The following is a 16,478-nucleotide window of genomic DNA, read 5'->3' as shown; positions in this document are numbered from 1 at the left end:
AAACTTTATTTGTACTGTACTGAAAGACTCAACTCCAGTCTAAAGCTACTTTTTCCTCACTAGATCTTCTTAAAACTGAAAAAAAAAACCCATTAAAGGCGAAGTAGAGCCAAAGCTCATTTTCCTATAGATCACAAGAGTGCAGTTCGTTCTGCAGTCCTGTGACCTGTTTTCAGCAGACAGCAGGCTGAAGTCCACTGTCTACTGATGCCACAGAGACAGTCCAGTCTCGGGCAAGATCGTGATACTGGGGTCGGGATCTGCCCACATGCTTGGACTGGCATCCTGAGCTGGCTGCTCCCACCCCCTCCACAGCCCAGTGCTTCAGTGAGCGAGGAGGAGCAGAGCAGAGAGCAGTGACTGACAGTCGCCAGCTCTCTGCTTGAGGAGCTGTAAAAACTGAGCAATCTGCCGTGTTAGATTGCTCAGTTCTCAGTGTTAGAGCCGACGCGGGACAGATGCAGCAGTGGTCCGATGCTGCACCCACCTAGGTAAGTATATAAATCTGCAAAAACACCATACTTCTCTTTTAAAAGTATTTAAATGCAGCTAGTCTAAATGCCTGTATTTGACTTGATTTCAGCCTCTTTATTAACCCCTGTATAGCAGCACTCAGACTCAGAGAGGAAGGGGCAGCACAACAAACCAACCTAGTGACCTGCAGTGTACATGTGTTAAAAAAAAAAAAAAAAAAAAAAACCCTTTTGACAGGTGGAAAAAGCGAAGAGGGGGACCTTATCAGTTACCTGCTGCTCTTTCGCTGTTCACAGACTGGTGACAGGAAAAAGACCTAGCTACATTGTTTACTACAGCAGAAAAAGTCCACAAATCAGGCAAGCTGTTTTACCAGGACTGTGTAAATTTCAGGACTGAAAAAAAAGAGCAGAAATAAAAATTGTTTGGCAGGTAAAACCACCTCCCTTTAATTTGTGCTGGATACCATCACTGATTCACTAAATAATATTACATGGAGTCACTAACACAGAGTCCCTCCAGGTTATATTATTCAATTAACCAGTGATGTTATCCAGCAGAAATTGACACTATTCTGAAGTCAGAAGGTCCTCTTAGTTCTCTTTTATATATTCTTTCTTTTATAAGATTTCCTTTGCCTTTTAGAACTGGGTCTTTGGAAGGCCTCCAGAAAGACCCTCATTCTCACCAGCCACTTTTTTGTGCAAACTCCCTCCCTCTGCTCTGTGTGTAATGCTTCCTGTAGATTGCAGCTGAACTGGAGCAGAGTCATGAATAATTCCTTTCTAAATGATCGGAAATATGCACAGTTAGACTGCAAAAGACTGATGGGCAAATTCAAGTATCCTTGTGGATGTATATTGAGAGGCTGAGGATGAGGTATTCCCGCAACACCATATTACTGTTAACCACAACATTTTAATTGGTTAGTGGCCCGTTCTGTTGAAGCATTTTTATTGATACAATTAAATTCCTTGGGTAGGTTTACAGTTTGGGTATATCCATGTTAAATGTTCAAGTTTGACTGGATTGTACCTTTCAAATCATTCACTGGCATCTCCAGAAGTTTTGGTATTATAGGAAAAGCTATTTAAATATATTAAGAATGCTGATTCCTTCCTGCAGCACTAGACCAACGTCTTGGAAGACTGAATGATAGGTGGATTTCTATTAAATGAATAAAAGATGTTTAACACGAAAACAATAATGAAAAAAAAAGTTCAAATGTCAACTTTATGCGCTAATTAATGAATTGCTTATGTCACTCAGGTGTAAAGGAAGCCTGGATTGTGAGGCCTGTCAGAGTACTCTGAACATTGATCGAGTGTGTTCCCTGAGCAGTCCAGACAGCACCCTGAGCACCAGTTCCTCTGGCCAGTCTAGCCCATCCCCCTGCAAAAGACCCAACAGGTGATTATGTTTTTTCCAACACCATTGACTTTATTATGTAGCACCACAACATACAATGGTAATAGTCTGTTCATAGGACTTCATAAGTGGATGTTATCAGCCAAATAAGAAAAGAGATACAAGTTCAATCGTCCATTTCAAAGATCTTCATATTTCTTTTAGTAAAAATATTTTCTTGAAGTATATAACTGCATTGTTTTTGTTTTCATTTTAGATAGTAGGGAAGGGTTAGAACTACTGCCAGGTTTTTAATGCTGTCTATATATTTGGTGGGGAGATTTATCCTTTCTATTTGTCCCAGTGACCATTGTTATCTAGACTGGTAAAGAGGGAGAATCGAATATTTTGCATTACATGCAGGAATAATGGGGAAACCTGTTTTTGTGACGACTGTCAGCAAAGATTTCCCTTACTTTGGAGAGATTGCCTTTCATTTCCTGTTTTGTCTTGAGACAGGAAGTGAAGTAAAAACTCCCCAAAGTGATATATATGAAAACATAATTAATGAAAAACACACATGATCAGCAATTCAAACTTGGTGGACCTAAACTTGTGATGTTTTAAAACAGTAGTGTCTTATTAAAGGTCTTTTTAAAGTATACATAAGTGCATCAAATTGCCATTATATTACGGAGGGCAATACATCTAATATGGGTTGTCCTTCAACAGTATGTCTGATGATGAGCCTGAAAGTGGTTGCGATACTGTCGATGGATCCCCAAGCTCTGATTCCTCTGGCCATGATAGTCCATTTGTGAAGAGCAGCTTTGTCTCGGACACCAATGAGAACTCAGAAAAGCGGGCATCAGAAAAAGCAGAGAGTAAACCTGCAGTGTGTACATTAGTAGTTCCACCTATCAGGATTGAAAACCGCAGGGACAACTCACACAGGGCCACAAACAAAGGTAGGTGACTTTCTTTGAAGACCTACTTGTGAGAACCTTACCATCCTTTCCCACATCCCTTCTATTTCTTTCCTCTTTCTTCCCCTTACCCTTTTTTTTTTTTTTTTTTGCTGTATTTTTTGTCTGGTTATTAGGATAATGGCATCTTTTCTGAAATATGGTCTTTATCAGTTTGAGCAACCTTCTTTTATTGTATGATACTTAATTGCAGAATACTAACATGAATTGTATATGTTTCAGATGCAGCTAGCCACCCCCTAATAAAAGGCAGGTCAGCCCCAGGGAGAAAAAACCATCTCACAGCCCTCGGCAACCGCCAGCAGAAACTTACATCAGCATTCCAGCAGCAACAGCCTCTGAGTTTCAGCCAGGTATGTTTGATATCAAATGGAGTACCATCATATCTAGTCTGTTATCACAGCACAGATAACAAATTGACATCATGCACTGACCTCATACATCTTATACAGTTTTAAATCTTATTCATACATTTAGAAGCACAGGCATGGTCTGACACAAAAGTCCTGCCATTTTCCTGTTGCCATGGAGTAGCAGGTGGCACGTACACCCACCCATAGAAGTGAATGGCTGTATACATTTGTACTCATGTAAGCATTCATGCATTAAAATAAAAGAAAAACCTTCAGTGTGCAGAAGCCCCCCTAATACTTACCTGAGCCCCATCTCGATCCAGCGATTTTGCATGAGACCCGAGGCTGTCTGGGACTCTCTCTCCTAATTGACTGAGACACAGCAGTGGTTGCCATTTGGCTCACAAATTTGTCAACGTTAATGAGCCGATGAGTAGAGAGAGGGGGTGGGGCCAAGCCACAGCTTTGTGTCAGAATAGTGAAGCACAGAGCAGCGGGTCGGCTCGAGTGCCCCCATAGCAAGGGAGGAGGGGGGCCAGGAGCGCCGGCAAGGGACTTAAGAGGAGGTTCTGGGATTCCCTGTGCAAAACCACTGCACATAGCAGGTAAGTATAACATGTTTGTTATTTTTAAACAAAAAAAAAAAAAAAAGACTTTTAATATCACTTTAATACAGGTCAAGCTGGTACCTGAAAGTTGTTAACGGGTCTCATCAACACTTGAGTATAGCCAGATTAGACAGTTGATGCATCACATTTTATTAAAAAGGAATTCGAGACAAGCAGCCAAATACATATTATCTGCACAGTCTGACTTGCCAAAAGATTTGTAATTCTGTTCAGGCAGTCTTGTGATCCAGGTACTACCCCAGACACCATAGCTATGTCCCTAACCATCAGGTGAGGGAAGTCCTTCCTTTGAAAATATGTGGAGTGCACACTGCAAGGGGTCTAGATTTTGCCTAATTCCTGCAGCTGGGCTTGAAAATTTTACAAGAATTTTATTAAAGGTACTTATATAGTGCCGTCAATTTACGCAGTGCTTTACATATACATTGTACATTCACATCGGTCCCTACCCTCAAGGAGCTTACAATCTAAGGTCCCTAACTCACATTCATATATTAGGGCCAATTTAAACAGAAGCCAATTAAACTACCAGCATGTCTTTGTAGTGTGGGAGGAAACCGGAGTACCTGGAGGAAACCCATGCAGGCACAGGGAGAACATACAAACTCCAGGCAGGTAGTGTCGTGGTTGGGATTCGAATCAGCGACCCTTTTTACTGCAAGGCGAGAGTGCTACCCACTACACCACTGTGCCGCCCTAATATACGTACATGCTTTTATATGTGTGTAGTTACTTTTTTCCCCCAGCTGTTAAATCACCTTACTAATATAGACCATTAATGTGTTTCCTTGTAGATGTGTGTTCATTAGCCCAGGATGAATTAATAATGCAGTTTACACAATTTTCCTTTTGGCAGGTACACCATTTTGGATCTGGGCATCAAGAATGGAATGGAAACTATGGGCACAGAAGACAGCAGGCATTCATTACACCCACCAGTCATCCCTTCACCCTCCAACACGGAAGCCCAAATCACAGCGCAGTACATGCTCACCTGGGGGGCCAGCCCACCATCCTATCTTACGCGCCCTCCGCTCCGCTGAGCACTGCGGCACCTGTGGCCCACCTCCTGGCCTCACCGTGTACCACAAGACCAATCTTACAACACCCGGCCTACAACTTCTCCCACCCCAGTGGCATCATCCACCAGGTCGCCGTAGGAATCAACCCCCGTCTTCTACCTTCACCTACTATCCACCAGACTCAGTACAAACCAATTTTCCCATCCCATTCGTACTTCGCCGCATCGCCTGCCTACACGGGATTTCCCATGAGCCCCACAAAACTCAACCAGTATCCGTACATGTGAGAACTCAAAAACCTACATGTAGAGGAGAAGCTCAAAGATTCAAACCTTTTGTTTGGAGCAGAACACAAGAACATGGCTTTTGATAAAAAAAAAAGATGAAAAAAAAAATCCGCCATGGCACAAAAAGAAAAGAAAAAATATTTTTTGAATCACGTAGACTTGGGTGCAATTTAAAACAATCTTGAGCTTTAAAAAAAAAATTGGAAAAAAAAAAAATCACTTTTAATGTGTTTTGCACATTTGGTATACCTTGTCTCTAGTCCTGTTCTCTTCTATTGTAACTCTAGACAGGTGACTTACAGGAGAGAGTTCACTCTCTCCTGATATATTTTTTATACAATTGCCTTCTAACTAGTGCAAGACACGTCTTTTTGGGAAGCCATTCAACGTACAGGTTTAGCGCAACAAATGCACATATCGTCAGCAGTACAGTGTACTCGTGTCAATTGTTTGTTAATGTATGTCTTGGTGTTTCAGTGTTGGGTCACTTGGCTACTGAGTTGATGTTCACATTGCATGTGTCTTTTGCATGGGCAGAAGAAAAAAAAAACAAAAAAGAAAAACGTTGCCTAGACTGTGCTCTTCAATGTTGTCGTCCTAATAATCAGCTGCATTGTATACTGTTCCCACACATAGTGCCTTAAATATTTGAGGTTGTTAATGTTATTACTTAATATATTAATGTCAAGTTCAGCACTTAATCTTGGAATTTGCTGGTTATATAAATATCTATTTTTTCGAATAACTCGAGTCTTGGCTCAGTTAGGGGGTTGTTCATTTGTTTTGTTTGGTTGTGTGGTATGCTCATGAGGTGTAGGTGTTTCCTTACCTACAGAACAGCATGTTGATTTTTTTTTTTTTTTTTGTTCTTTTTTTCTTTTTTTTTTGCGTAGATGAGTTTGTGTCTGTTTTTAATTTTTTTTTTCTTTTTGTTCTAGTTATTTAGCCTCACGTAGCCTGAAAACGCTTTTAAGATTTATTTTTTTGGTCTCGATTTTTAGGATTAACGCTAGCTGCACGTTTTGTTGGTAATCACTTAATCACGACAGAAACTGCAATATTGTCTAAGTGGATCCTTCATTATTCATTTTTTTTTTTTTTTTTTTTGGTGTCACGGCATTTGTCCAAATGGCTGGGTTTTTTATAGTATCTTGCCTATATAGTTGGTGTGGTTTTCGATAGCCGGTGTTCTAAATTCCTTTTAGTGTCAGCGGACGCTGCACCATCTTGCAGTGCAATATTTTGCAGGCCTGTCTATTGCTGAAGAGGATAACACCGTGACGCGTGACCACAGTTGGGCAAACCGTTCAGTATTTAATGAATTGTATCAAGGACTATTTACTATAGAAGTTTGATAAGATGTGAGGTTTTTACTTCGTGTGCAATTTTTAGCTTTCATTTTATGCATGTGTCAGTTTTTAAGGCCTATTTTACACAATATTTTATTTAGTTTTTTTTTTTTTTTGAGTGGTGACTGCTTATTTAATACATTCCGTCAGGGACACGAAATTTTTTGCATATTTCAAGACATTTGTTTTTCTTTTTCGGTTTCTAAAGAAAAAAAAAAAACATGTGCATCGTCCATATCCAGTTAATTTATCAGCACCAAAGACTTTGAAATCATCCATTTTCTTTTAATGAAATTAAAAAAAAAAAATCTATATAAACAAAAGGTAGCTAAGTTTTTTGCATAGACCTGAATTATACTGTAGTCTAGTGGTGGGCTTTAAGAAAAGGTATTATGACTAATGTTTTTAGCTTTGGGCAAGTAATAAAACTTATCATTTATCTTGAATGTATAATAGATGAGCTGCTATATGTAACAGACGCCACTTTTTTGATAGCTGTGAATTTTAGCTTCATATCCCGTTAATACTTAGCCGCCTTACTCCTGTTTTAAGTCTAATGATATATATAAAGTATAGTGGGGGTTTTTTTTCTGATTATTATTTTTAATTTTAATTTGCATTTAATGTTTTGGTGTGTCCTTTGTAACTACTGTATTGTAAATTATGGATCCTAATTGCATATGTTATTTTTTGGGGTGTGTGTATTGCATCAGTATTCTATATATCTTCATAAATTTGAGCTCATTACTGCATATAAATGGGTGTATTAATGTAAGTTATTTTTTAATGTTTTCATATTGCTGTTGTGTATACCTTTTAAGAGAAAAAAAATGTATCTTGCAGGCTTGATTTCATTTTTTTTTAATATTCTTTTTCTTTGAATCTGATTTATACAGAAGATTAGCCAGTGACTGGAATAATGAAAATATAATAGACTGAAGATAGGCTGGGGGATTTTTAGCCTTTGTTTAACTTGTTAACACCACTATACACTGCAATTGCCCAACTGTCCATAAGCTATGAGGACTCTCAACTCTGTTATTCCTTTTGGGGGGGAGGGGTAGTCCCCCCTTTCTAAGCACTGGGTGGTGTTATCACAAGCAGTGTTTTATTTAATGAATGTTAAAACAAAAATGTGCCTAAAACAAGACTTTTTAAATATATAGAAAAATTCATAAAAATTCTACAGTGTTAATAAAAATAATTTTACAAGGTGGGAGCAAAAAAAAAAAGAGAGCCTATTATCACTAAAGGTAATTTTTTTTTTTTCCTCCCCCTCCGCAAGAATCTGCTAAATACCGCTATGCATTATGTCCATTTATGTAAGATTCTTCTTTTTTTTTTTTTTTTTTCTGGTTCAATTTTATGGCATTGTTTAGATCGGTGTACCCATCCTAAGGCTCCCCTGCTGTTGATGAGCTACAGATGACAGCATACCAAGATCTGGTATGTGTGTACAACAGATGGTGGCAGGGGAGGGACACTAGGTGTTGGAAGCCAACAGTTTGGAAAGGCCAAGCTGATGTGGCTTGCAGATGTTGCAAATATTTACTTATTTGTCACTATAATGGATTTGCAGAGTGCAAACTTGTTCAGAAGTGCATTGCAGACCGACAGCTTCAAGAATTTTTTTTGATAGAGTTGTCTTTTTTTGTGGAGTTCTAAGCTTGTATTTTGAGATTAGCGTTACATTAGGAGAGGTGTGTACTTGGTTGTCTTTGCTTAATTCTTGATGTTTTAGGATTTTGTTTAGGGAAAACTCCAGTCGGAATTTTTTCCCCTTCTTACGAACATCAGAATTAACTGATCTGAAGATTAGGAATTGGGACCCAGAAGTATATAGCCTTGTCTTGAGTTGATGTGACCATGTCTACAAAATGAAGAATGGTGTTGCAGACGGGCTTTTCTGTTTTGGTGCGCACCCATAGATTAAAGTGGTTGTAAACCCTATCCATGAAATTTGACCTGGGCACATATATCTGTAGTGTTTACTTATCTCTCTCCAAAGCTCCGTGTCTTTCTGCTGCTCCGTTCCTCTGTTATCAGCAGTGTCACTTCTGACAAGTTCTCTGTCTGCATGTTCCTTCTTTCCTCTGCCTATGTAGAGGGGGGTGTGTGCCTTTCCTCCAGTCAGCTATCACACAGTGTAAGTCCTGACTCCACACCCAGTGCTGAATGAGGAACAGAAGAATTTAACGCGATCCACACTTTGCAAAGAATGTAGAAAGGGAATGACAGCAGATATACATGTAAAACTTATGTAGGGAGATTTGTTTCATCTCTGTGTATCATCTGAGGCTGTTTACTTCACTGGGTTTAGGAGAGGGTTTACATCTACTTTAAGGCTGGCCATAGGTTATTTGTTTTTATTTCATCGTCAAAATATTCTAAATACAAGCAAGGTGGATGGACGAATCTTCCCCATTGTGCTATTGTATTCTGACAGGAGGGGCTCCTCCGCTGTTGGAATACACTGATTAGCGCTGCAGCCCTAAAAATTTCAGTCCCATTTGACAGAAAACGATCAATAAATTGACTTCTGTCAAGTGAGAACTTCCATAGATGGATCGTAATTCAGCTGATCTGGCCTAATTTCCATCCATCTATCTATGGCTAGCTTAAAGTATACCTAAAGGCAAAACTTATTTTATTTAGCTTTGGATATAGTGGAGATGGATTTGAACGCCGATTAGGTTTTATTGCTGTGTATGCCCTTGTTAGGAAGATTCACTCTCTCTTATTTGTCCTCTTTACCATTATCATTGAAAGTGAAAGTTAAAAAAAATCCCAAATTTTTGGCTGTCCCCGTAAAATAGGGGCAAAATCTTTCTCTAATGTGGACACTAGTTCTGGTGACTTGGGGGTTCCAAGGAATTCCCTTAATTTGCAGGGATTTCCTCTAATTTCCAATTTTTGCCGTGGCACAGAAAGTGGAGAGAAATCTTCTAATGGGAAGCAGATGGCAAAAAAAAGTCATGGATTATAACTAGACGTGCAATTTGTTTAGTTACAATTCGAAATTCGTTATGCAGAGATTCGTATGTATCCAAATCACAATAGTAACAAATTTCAACGAATCTGAAACAAATAATAACAAAACAACTAAATGTATTTGTATTCATTCGGACCTTTTGTTAATGTTTGAAGCATCTAAAAAATGAAACGACATAACGAATAGTCCAAATTGATTCAGGTCCATTTTGTTTTGTTTTGTTTTTTTTTTTGCATTAACATTTTTCATTATTATAAAAATGCACTACATATGTAATAAAAACGTGTTGCAATAAATACATTAAGGCTGCTTTTAGACTGCTCCATTGCAAAAACGCATATGCGAAAAACACGAATCGATTCGGAACCACAAATATTTGAAATTAATTCCGAAAACAAATCATTCTAACATGACGGATATGACGAAATGAAACAAATTTTTCTGTCGTGCACATCTCTAGTGATTACCCTCCCTTACTTTATCCAACATTGAAAAAAATATTTCTTTGAACAATGCATTGTTAATTGACATAGTTGCAATGGTTAAAATAGATATTGGACGGATAATAGAGCAGTTTGCTATTCAGCCTGTTTGTTTCCCAGTACCCATCTTTTTGCATCAGTCTGTATTCAGTGAGTGTGCCATTTCTTGGAGACTAAAGACTCTAGCAAGCGCTACTGTCTCCTGTACTTCTTAATGGAAAATAGGAAAGAATGGAGCAAAGACACCTTTGTATGGAAGCATTGGTCCAGCCTGAAACGTTTCTGAAAACGGTGTTCAGTTCAGGTTCAATTAAACCTAAACAGGACTGCAGATTTCCTTGTGAGTTAAGAAAAGTTCTATATCGGACAAATGTCCCATTTCACGTTCTTCAGTATCAGACAGTAAAATTAAGTGACGGATGTCCGAGCAAATCTGCTTTGGTACTGTATAGTCTGCTTTAAGCCTAACCATAATTGCAACTGTTCAATAAAATGTCATTTGGGAAAAAAAGGAAATATTTGCAACATCTGTAACTTTGGAAAGAGTGATAGTGTTGTACCGCATTAGCCATTAACTAATGCAGAAAATCTTGATGTTTACGCGATACCCTTTATTGACGAACTTGAGTTAGTAAAGATGTGAGTATAACTCTGACAAGGGAATCTACATTATCCCGAAAGCTTGCATCTTTAATAACTCAAGTTAGCCAATAAAGGGTGTCCCCTAAATGCGAAACATTCTGCAACTTTGAAAACGCAAATAGTAGCAGCAAGCTACCTGTGAACATTTATGAAAAGATCATCCATTGTTTGCTCATGTGCGTGTGACATTATTTCAGTGAACACTTTTACTACTGTGGTGGGGTGGTTTAGGTTTGATTGGATGCTGTGTTGGTGGACTTCTTCATGGTTGTGTGCCAAGTCTTTGATGTCAAGTGTGGGATTAGCACGAACTTATGCAGATAAATGAGCAATGTTCAAGTAGGTTTCACCAACGAGGGCCCCTGGTGGGTCTTCTGGTGCTTGTCTATTGAGCGCTGTAGCGGTTTGTCGAGTGAGGGTGTTTAGGAGGCCTTTGCAACTATATTGATTATGGTTGTAAATAAGAAGGCAATATGTGGCTTTCATGGGCCTGCAGTTATTTTCAATGTACATCAAAATCATACAGTAAAAGTCAGCATTACCTGTGATGATGGATGGTGTCTGTAAAGAACAGCCATTACAGACCATAGAGATCAATGGTTTCCATAATGACCACAGTTAGCCATTTGGTGACCATGTGCTGAAGCAGCTGTACTTTGGCACATGAAAGCCACATCATGAATGGCAGCCTTTTACATAGCTTAAGCTGGTCAACTCTGCTTTGAAACTGCAGGTATCTTACTCAGCTTTGCAAGACTTGAGGGCTGTTTGATGTAATAATTATGGGAGTTTTCAGATTGTGGATGCTTAAGAACTGTCAGAGAAAATAACATGACTGCATTGTGACAAGAAAAGTCTGAAACGTATTGTACATGTTGGTATTAGGTTCCCTCTTTTCCAGAATGTGTAGATGGATAAACTCAGACATTTATTGCATAGATCCTTATAGTAAGCACAAACTTACATTGCATTTACCATAAACAGTGAATCTTCACCATCCTAGTTTATTCTTTCAGAATGTTTGTTTACTGGAAAGGCTTTCCTGCATAGGTGATCTGTGTCGGGTTAGACAGATCTAGGAGCCAGTTTGCCAGTGCACCTGAAATTAAAGCGGGAGTCAAAACGTCTTGGAAATTTGTCTTTATATATTAATAGAAACCCATGTTCTCTTGCTCCTTATTCTTAAAGGCTCCTGCTTGCTACATGTATTTGTCCACCTCTGTGTAGCTTCATATGGGTGATAAAGAGGGACAACCTTGGAAAACAAAGTCATACATTGTTAAAGTGGTTGTAAAGAAGAGAGTAAAAATCCAGCACTGGGACATCTTGGCATTAAAAATGTAAATCTTTATTTAGTCCATCAAACCATAAAAAGAGATCTATACCTAAAAATTGATGCGTTTCTGCCTCTTGCATAGGCCTTTGTCATAAGGCCTATGTAGGAGACTGAAACGTGTCAATCTTTAGGAATTGATTCCTTTTTATGATTTGATGGATAAAATAAAGATATGCTTTTTTTAATGCCAAGATGTCCTGGTGCCAGATTTATACTCTCTTCATTGGATTTTGAATGTTCAGTACTACCTGAGTCTGGGCACAGATGTCTTGATCTCATCCTGTCTATCCCTATGGGATTTTGGGGTTGTAGCACTGCCTTTGTTGCTCTAAAGTGGTTGTAAAGGCTGAAGGTTTTTTTGTCTCAGCCAATGAGGATTGAGGGACCGGGGAAAACTGCTGCTCTCATGCGCATCCCTGGATCGAGAGGGGGCTCAGATAAGTATTAGAAGGGGCTGGGGTATGCTGCACACATGAAGGTAAAAAACCTTCTGTGTGCAGTATACTCCAGCCCCTCCTAATACTTATCTGAGCCCCCTCTTGATCCAGGGATGCTCATGAGAGGAGCAGTTTCCCAGGTCTCTCAATCCTCTTTGGCTGAGACACATCAACGGGAGCCATTGACTCCCTCTGCTGTCAATCACAACCAATGACAAGGGGCAGGACCAGGCCACATTCTGTCTGTCTTATGGACACATAAGCGGCTCAGGAATGATCATGCATGAGTGCGCCCATAGCAAGCAGGTTGCTAAGGAAGCGGGGCCAGGAGCACAGGCGGGGGACCCGAGAAGAGGAGGATCGGGGCTGCTCTGTGCAAAACCATTGCACAGACCAGGTAAGTATGATATGTTTGTTATTAAAAAAAAAAAAGCATAAACCTTTAATATGACTTTTAAGATTCCCTTTTTATTGTAGCCGTTTGCTGCAGTAAATACATTGAAATAATTGAGGTATCCTATTAGTACTCCTGTTTTTATAAGTAAAACCTCACCTGAATCTTTGGGTGTTCTGAAATGTGTATATAAGTACTATCTGTATAATTTGTATAGCTTAACATTGTGTATAGCACTTTACATGCTTGCAAACTGCAGCCAGACAAAAACAATAATACAAACGGTAATGGACTGTCCCTACTAACCTGAGCCAGAATACAGCACCAAATACACAGAGAAGAAAAAGCTCTGTTTTGATTGTCTCCTCCTTGAGCTGTAGGACAGGAAAGCCGCATAATGTCAGCTGCTTAGATTTTTTTGTTCAACCTGCCCATTCAGGCTTGAAACCACCTTGCTCAACACATGGCAGCAGCGTGTAGGCTGGAAGTTTCCCTTGCACTGCTTAAGGCTTATTAAGAGTCGGCAGTGGGAATCAGCTGGAGGTTTTTCACCACCTTTACAGTGCTAAAAACCACGCAGAGCAATAAGTGAACTGTTGAATGAAACCAACCGTGTTCGAAAACCAAAAATCTGAAATCATTATGTTAATGTTCCTCGTTTTTACTTTTAACAGCAGACTGTCATTCATGTCTTCTTCAAGGGCTTTTGTGTCATATTTTTGAAGAAATAACCCAAAGTAAGCGCTCCTGTGTGCATATTCCCCCTTGCTGTGATCCTAATAGAGCACAGCAAGAAAGAACCTTCTGTGTTGAGATGGGATGCTTTTTAGGAAGGAATCAGTAACTGCAGATAACCACAGAATGGTGTAGTTATCCATGGTGCAGGAATAGCAAAGTCCATCTCATTGATGCTGCCTACCAGAGGGAGCTTATCCAGATTTTGGGGCTCAAATCGAAGGTAGTGACTGACTCAATGGTGGAGAAAACCTTAACAGGGTTTCTATTTCATCAGATGAGCAAGTTTTTGCATCAAATGCTGCCCATATTGGAAATGATTCTGCCCCGACCTTCACATTGTCTTGTTAGATTTATGAGTCTGTTTTCTTTGTACAAGCAACTTATAGATTGGATAGGATACAATAATGCTTTTCACCTTCATTTTTCCTGCAAAAGATAATCCTTGTGATCAAAGCCAGATTATCCACAAGGCTACCTAGGTGGGAGCCTAGGGGGACCAGTGGATGGTCTAGGCTCTAGGGCAGTGATGGTGAACCTTGGCACCCCAGATGTTTTGGAACTACATTTCCCATGATGCTCATGCACTCTGCAGTGTAGTTGAGCATCATGGGAAATTTAGTTCCAGAACGTCTGGGGTGCCAAGGTTCGCCATCACTGCTCTAGGGGGTTTAGCTACAACCTTCCAGCAGTAAACCAGGAGGATAATGTGATTGGTCAAAGCTTGGGCACTTGCCTGTCACAAATGAGAATGCAGGGGTGTCTGATGAGGCAGGTCTTCTCTGTGCCTATTGCAGTCCTTATGAATATCAATTGAAGAGATGGGGGTAAAGCTGCTACCTTGCCTAAGGCCCCATTATGCCTTACATGATCTCTGGTTTTAGAAACAGAGGTTCAGAGAAGAGGGCACCTGTCCATGTTAGTCTTGAGCAGATGTCTACATTTCAATGAATGCACTTAAAATAACAGATCCTCCTAAATGGATGGTAGCAAGGTGGCTTTGTTGGTAACACAAGACCTGAAGAAAAGCAAGTATCATTCACTTCTGATGACTTGCCCATTCTTTCCGAGTTAAAAAAAAAAAGTCTTCACTCGCTTGAATGTGTGTAAGATTTCAAACTTTGTAATGTATTCGATCATTCTATCATTTCATTTTTCAAGACTTACCTTGTATCATATACCCTTTGCAAGGTGTGGAAAGATAACCAACACTAATGATTCTCACAGCCCACTCTGTCCTTGCCACAGCCATCTGCTGCTGTATGTTACCATGACTCCTGGAAAAAATATTTAAGAGTCACTGGAATTTCTATGCCTGTTCCAATAATCACACGCAGGAAGATTTCAAAGACGTTCTCTAGGTTGGTTAGACAGCTCCCACAACAAACAGGCCTCCCTTAACAGGTACCAAAAAATTGGTCAGAGTATAAGCATACATGAATGAGTACCAAACCCTTAGGTGAAGGAGTCCAAAAAGATTTTAAGAGTTCACAATTTAACAATTAAAGACAGCCAACACGTTTCAAGGGCAAAAACACCCCATTCATCAGGGCTCCAAGATAGACAACACACAAAACATAAGATTTTTTTCATAATTGATAATGTTATTGTCATTTCAATTGTGATTAGGTCTCCTGTTACCACCTTGAGATCCGACCAAGCAGTATGTGGAATCCAAGTTATGCAATTTACATGCATAACTTGGCCCTTTTATGTTATTGTTGATTAGAGACGAATGTTTAACTTTTGTACCTTTGTCAGCCTTTATTTTGTAGCTTTGATGAAGCGGGTATAAGATTGATTCGCAAACATGTTGGCTTTTTTTTATGGTTGAATTGTGGACTATTATTTTTTTATTTTTTTTTACTATTATACCTAATGTTGTGGCACCCATTGGTGTGTCACCTTATGGTTTGGTGTCGATGTTTACATTTTGAGCCTTTTTCTTCAAAACCCTATCCAACAGTTTTTTGGGTATGGTCTGCCGGTGGTACCTGTCTCTCAAATTCAATGCTGCAGTCATTTTCTGTGATGATCAATCACTTTTATCACATATTCTGTTCTGTTCAGTTATATCACGTGGCATAGCTGTGTTGAGGTGCCTCACAAGCAAAATAACCGCCTTTGATTTTTATTAGCAGCAGGTACTCCCAGTTATGTTCTAGAGTTAGTCTTAAGGCAAAGTTAAGGGTACTTTTACACAGGAGAGCCATTACAGGAATAATTCTGTAATGACCTAAATACAACACTGTGCTAGTATTAAAAGTTAGCCTGTATGGAAAGGAAGGCAAAGCAACTATTTGTATTTTAATAGTTTGAAAAGGGCAGACTAAAGTCGTCCACTGGATTTTGTAATCGTTCTTACCAATCTGTAATCATGCGTTGTCTTAATATAACTGCTGCTCATCTTCCCATGAAGAGGTTGCATTTTCAATGACCTATAAGGAATTGCATGGCCATTTATTCTGTCACAGCGGCTGTTGTGAACAATCACTATTGATTGGCTGCTGCTGTGGTGCAGACCACCAATCACTGAGCTTTTTCATCGAAGGACAAAGAACTTTTAATTCTGAGTTTAATGATTTTTTCCTACCCTTCTTTTTAAATAAAACACTGCGTAGCCGCAGAGGTGCTTCTACACAACCAATTTCCTATTTATTTTTTACAGATTCATTGTATTTAGATATTAACTCATTCAGGGTGTTTTTAAGTATGCTACTGCACTAACTGATTTGGTTTGGGTTTTAGTTAACTCCATATTTACTTGCTCTTGTGATTTTATTTTATTTTTTTGGCTTGCGTCAAGTTAACTCATACTGCAAGTGGTAGGACTGTTTAGAAATCCAGCTTTTTTTCCCTTTGATTTGACAAAGTTTGAATTGTTACTGTTTAACAAAAAATGTAGTTTTTGTGGCTTTAATTTTAATTTTTTATCATTATTTGTTTTTGTTTTTTTTCTTGGGCTCTTTTTTTTTTGTTTATTTTATGCTACACTAGTTTGCCATGTAGCAAT

The 16,478-nt window shown here is 39.2% G+C and overlaps 1 protein-coding gene across 1 annotated transcript in view; it reads left to right on the top strand.

The window, feature by feature from the left end:
• Nucleotides 1-5,843, top strand: part of HIPK3 (homeodomain interacting protein kinase 3) — a 178,080-nt gene extending 172,237 nt beyond the window's left edge. The window contains exons 13-16 of the mRNA XM_073604467.1: nt 1,744-1,884; nt 2,554-2,789; nt 3,030-3,160; nt 4,646-5,843. Of these exons, the coding sequence (XP_073460568.1) occupies nt 1,744-1,884; nt 2,554-2,789; nt 3,030-3,160; nt 4,646-5,098 (961 nt within the window). The 3' untranslated portion in view covers nt 5,099-5,843. The remainder of the gene's footprint in view (nt 1-1,743; nt 1,885-2,553; nt 2,790-3,029; nt 3,161-4,645) is intronic.
• The last annotated feature ends 10,635 nt before the right edge of the window (nt 5,844-16,478 follow it).

This window comes from Aquarana catesbeiana, linkage group LG11 (assembly GCF_042186555.1).
Source record: "Aquarana catesbeiana isolate 2022-GZ linkage group LG11, ASM4218655v1, whole genome shotgun sequence".
NCBI lineage: Eukaryota > Metazoa > Chordata > Amphibia > Anura > Ranidae > Aquarana > Aquarana catesbeiana.
Note: the sequence above shows the minus strand (reverse complement) of the source record. Positions and strands in the feature narration are given on the sequence as shown.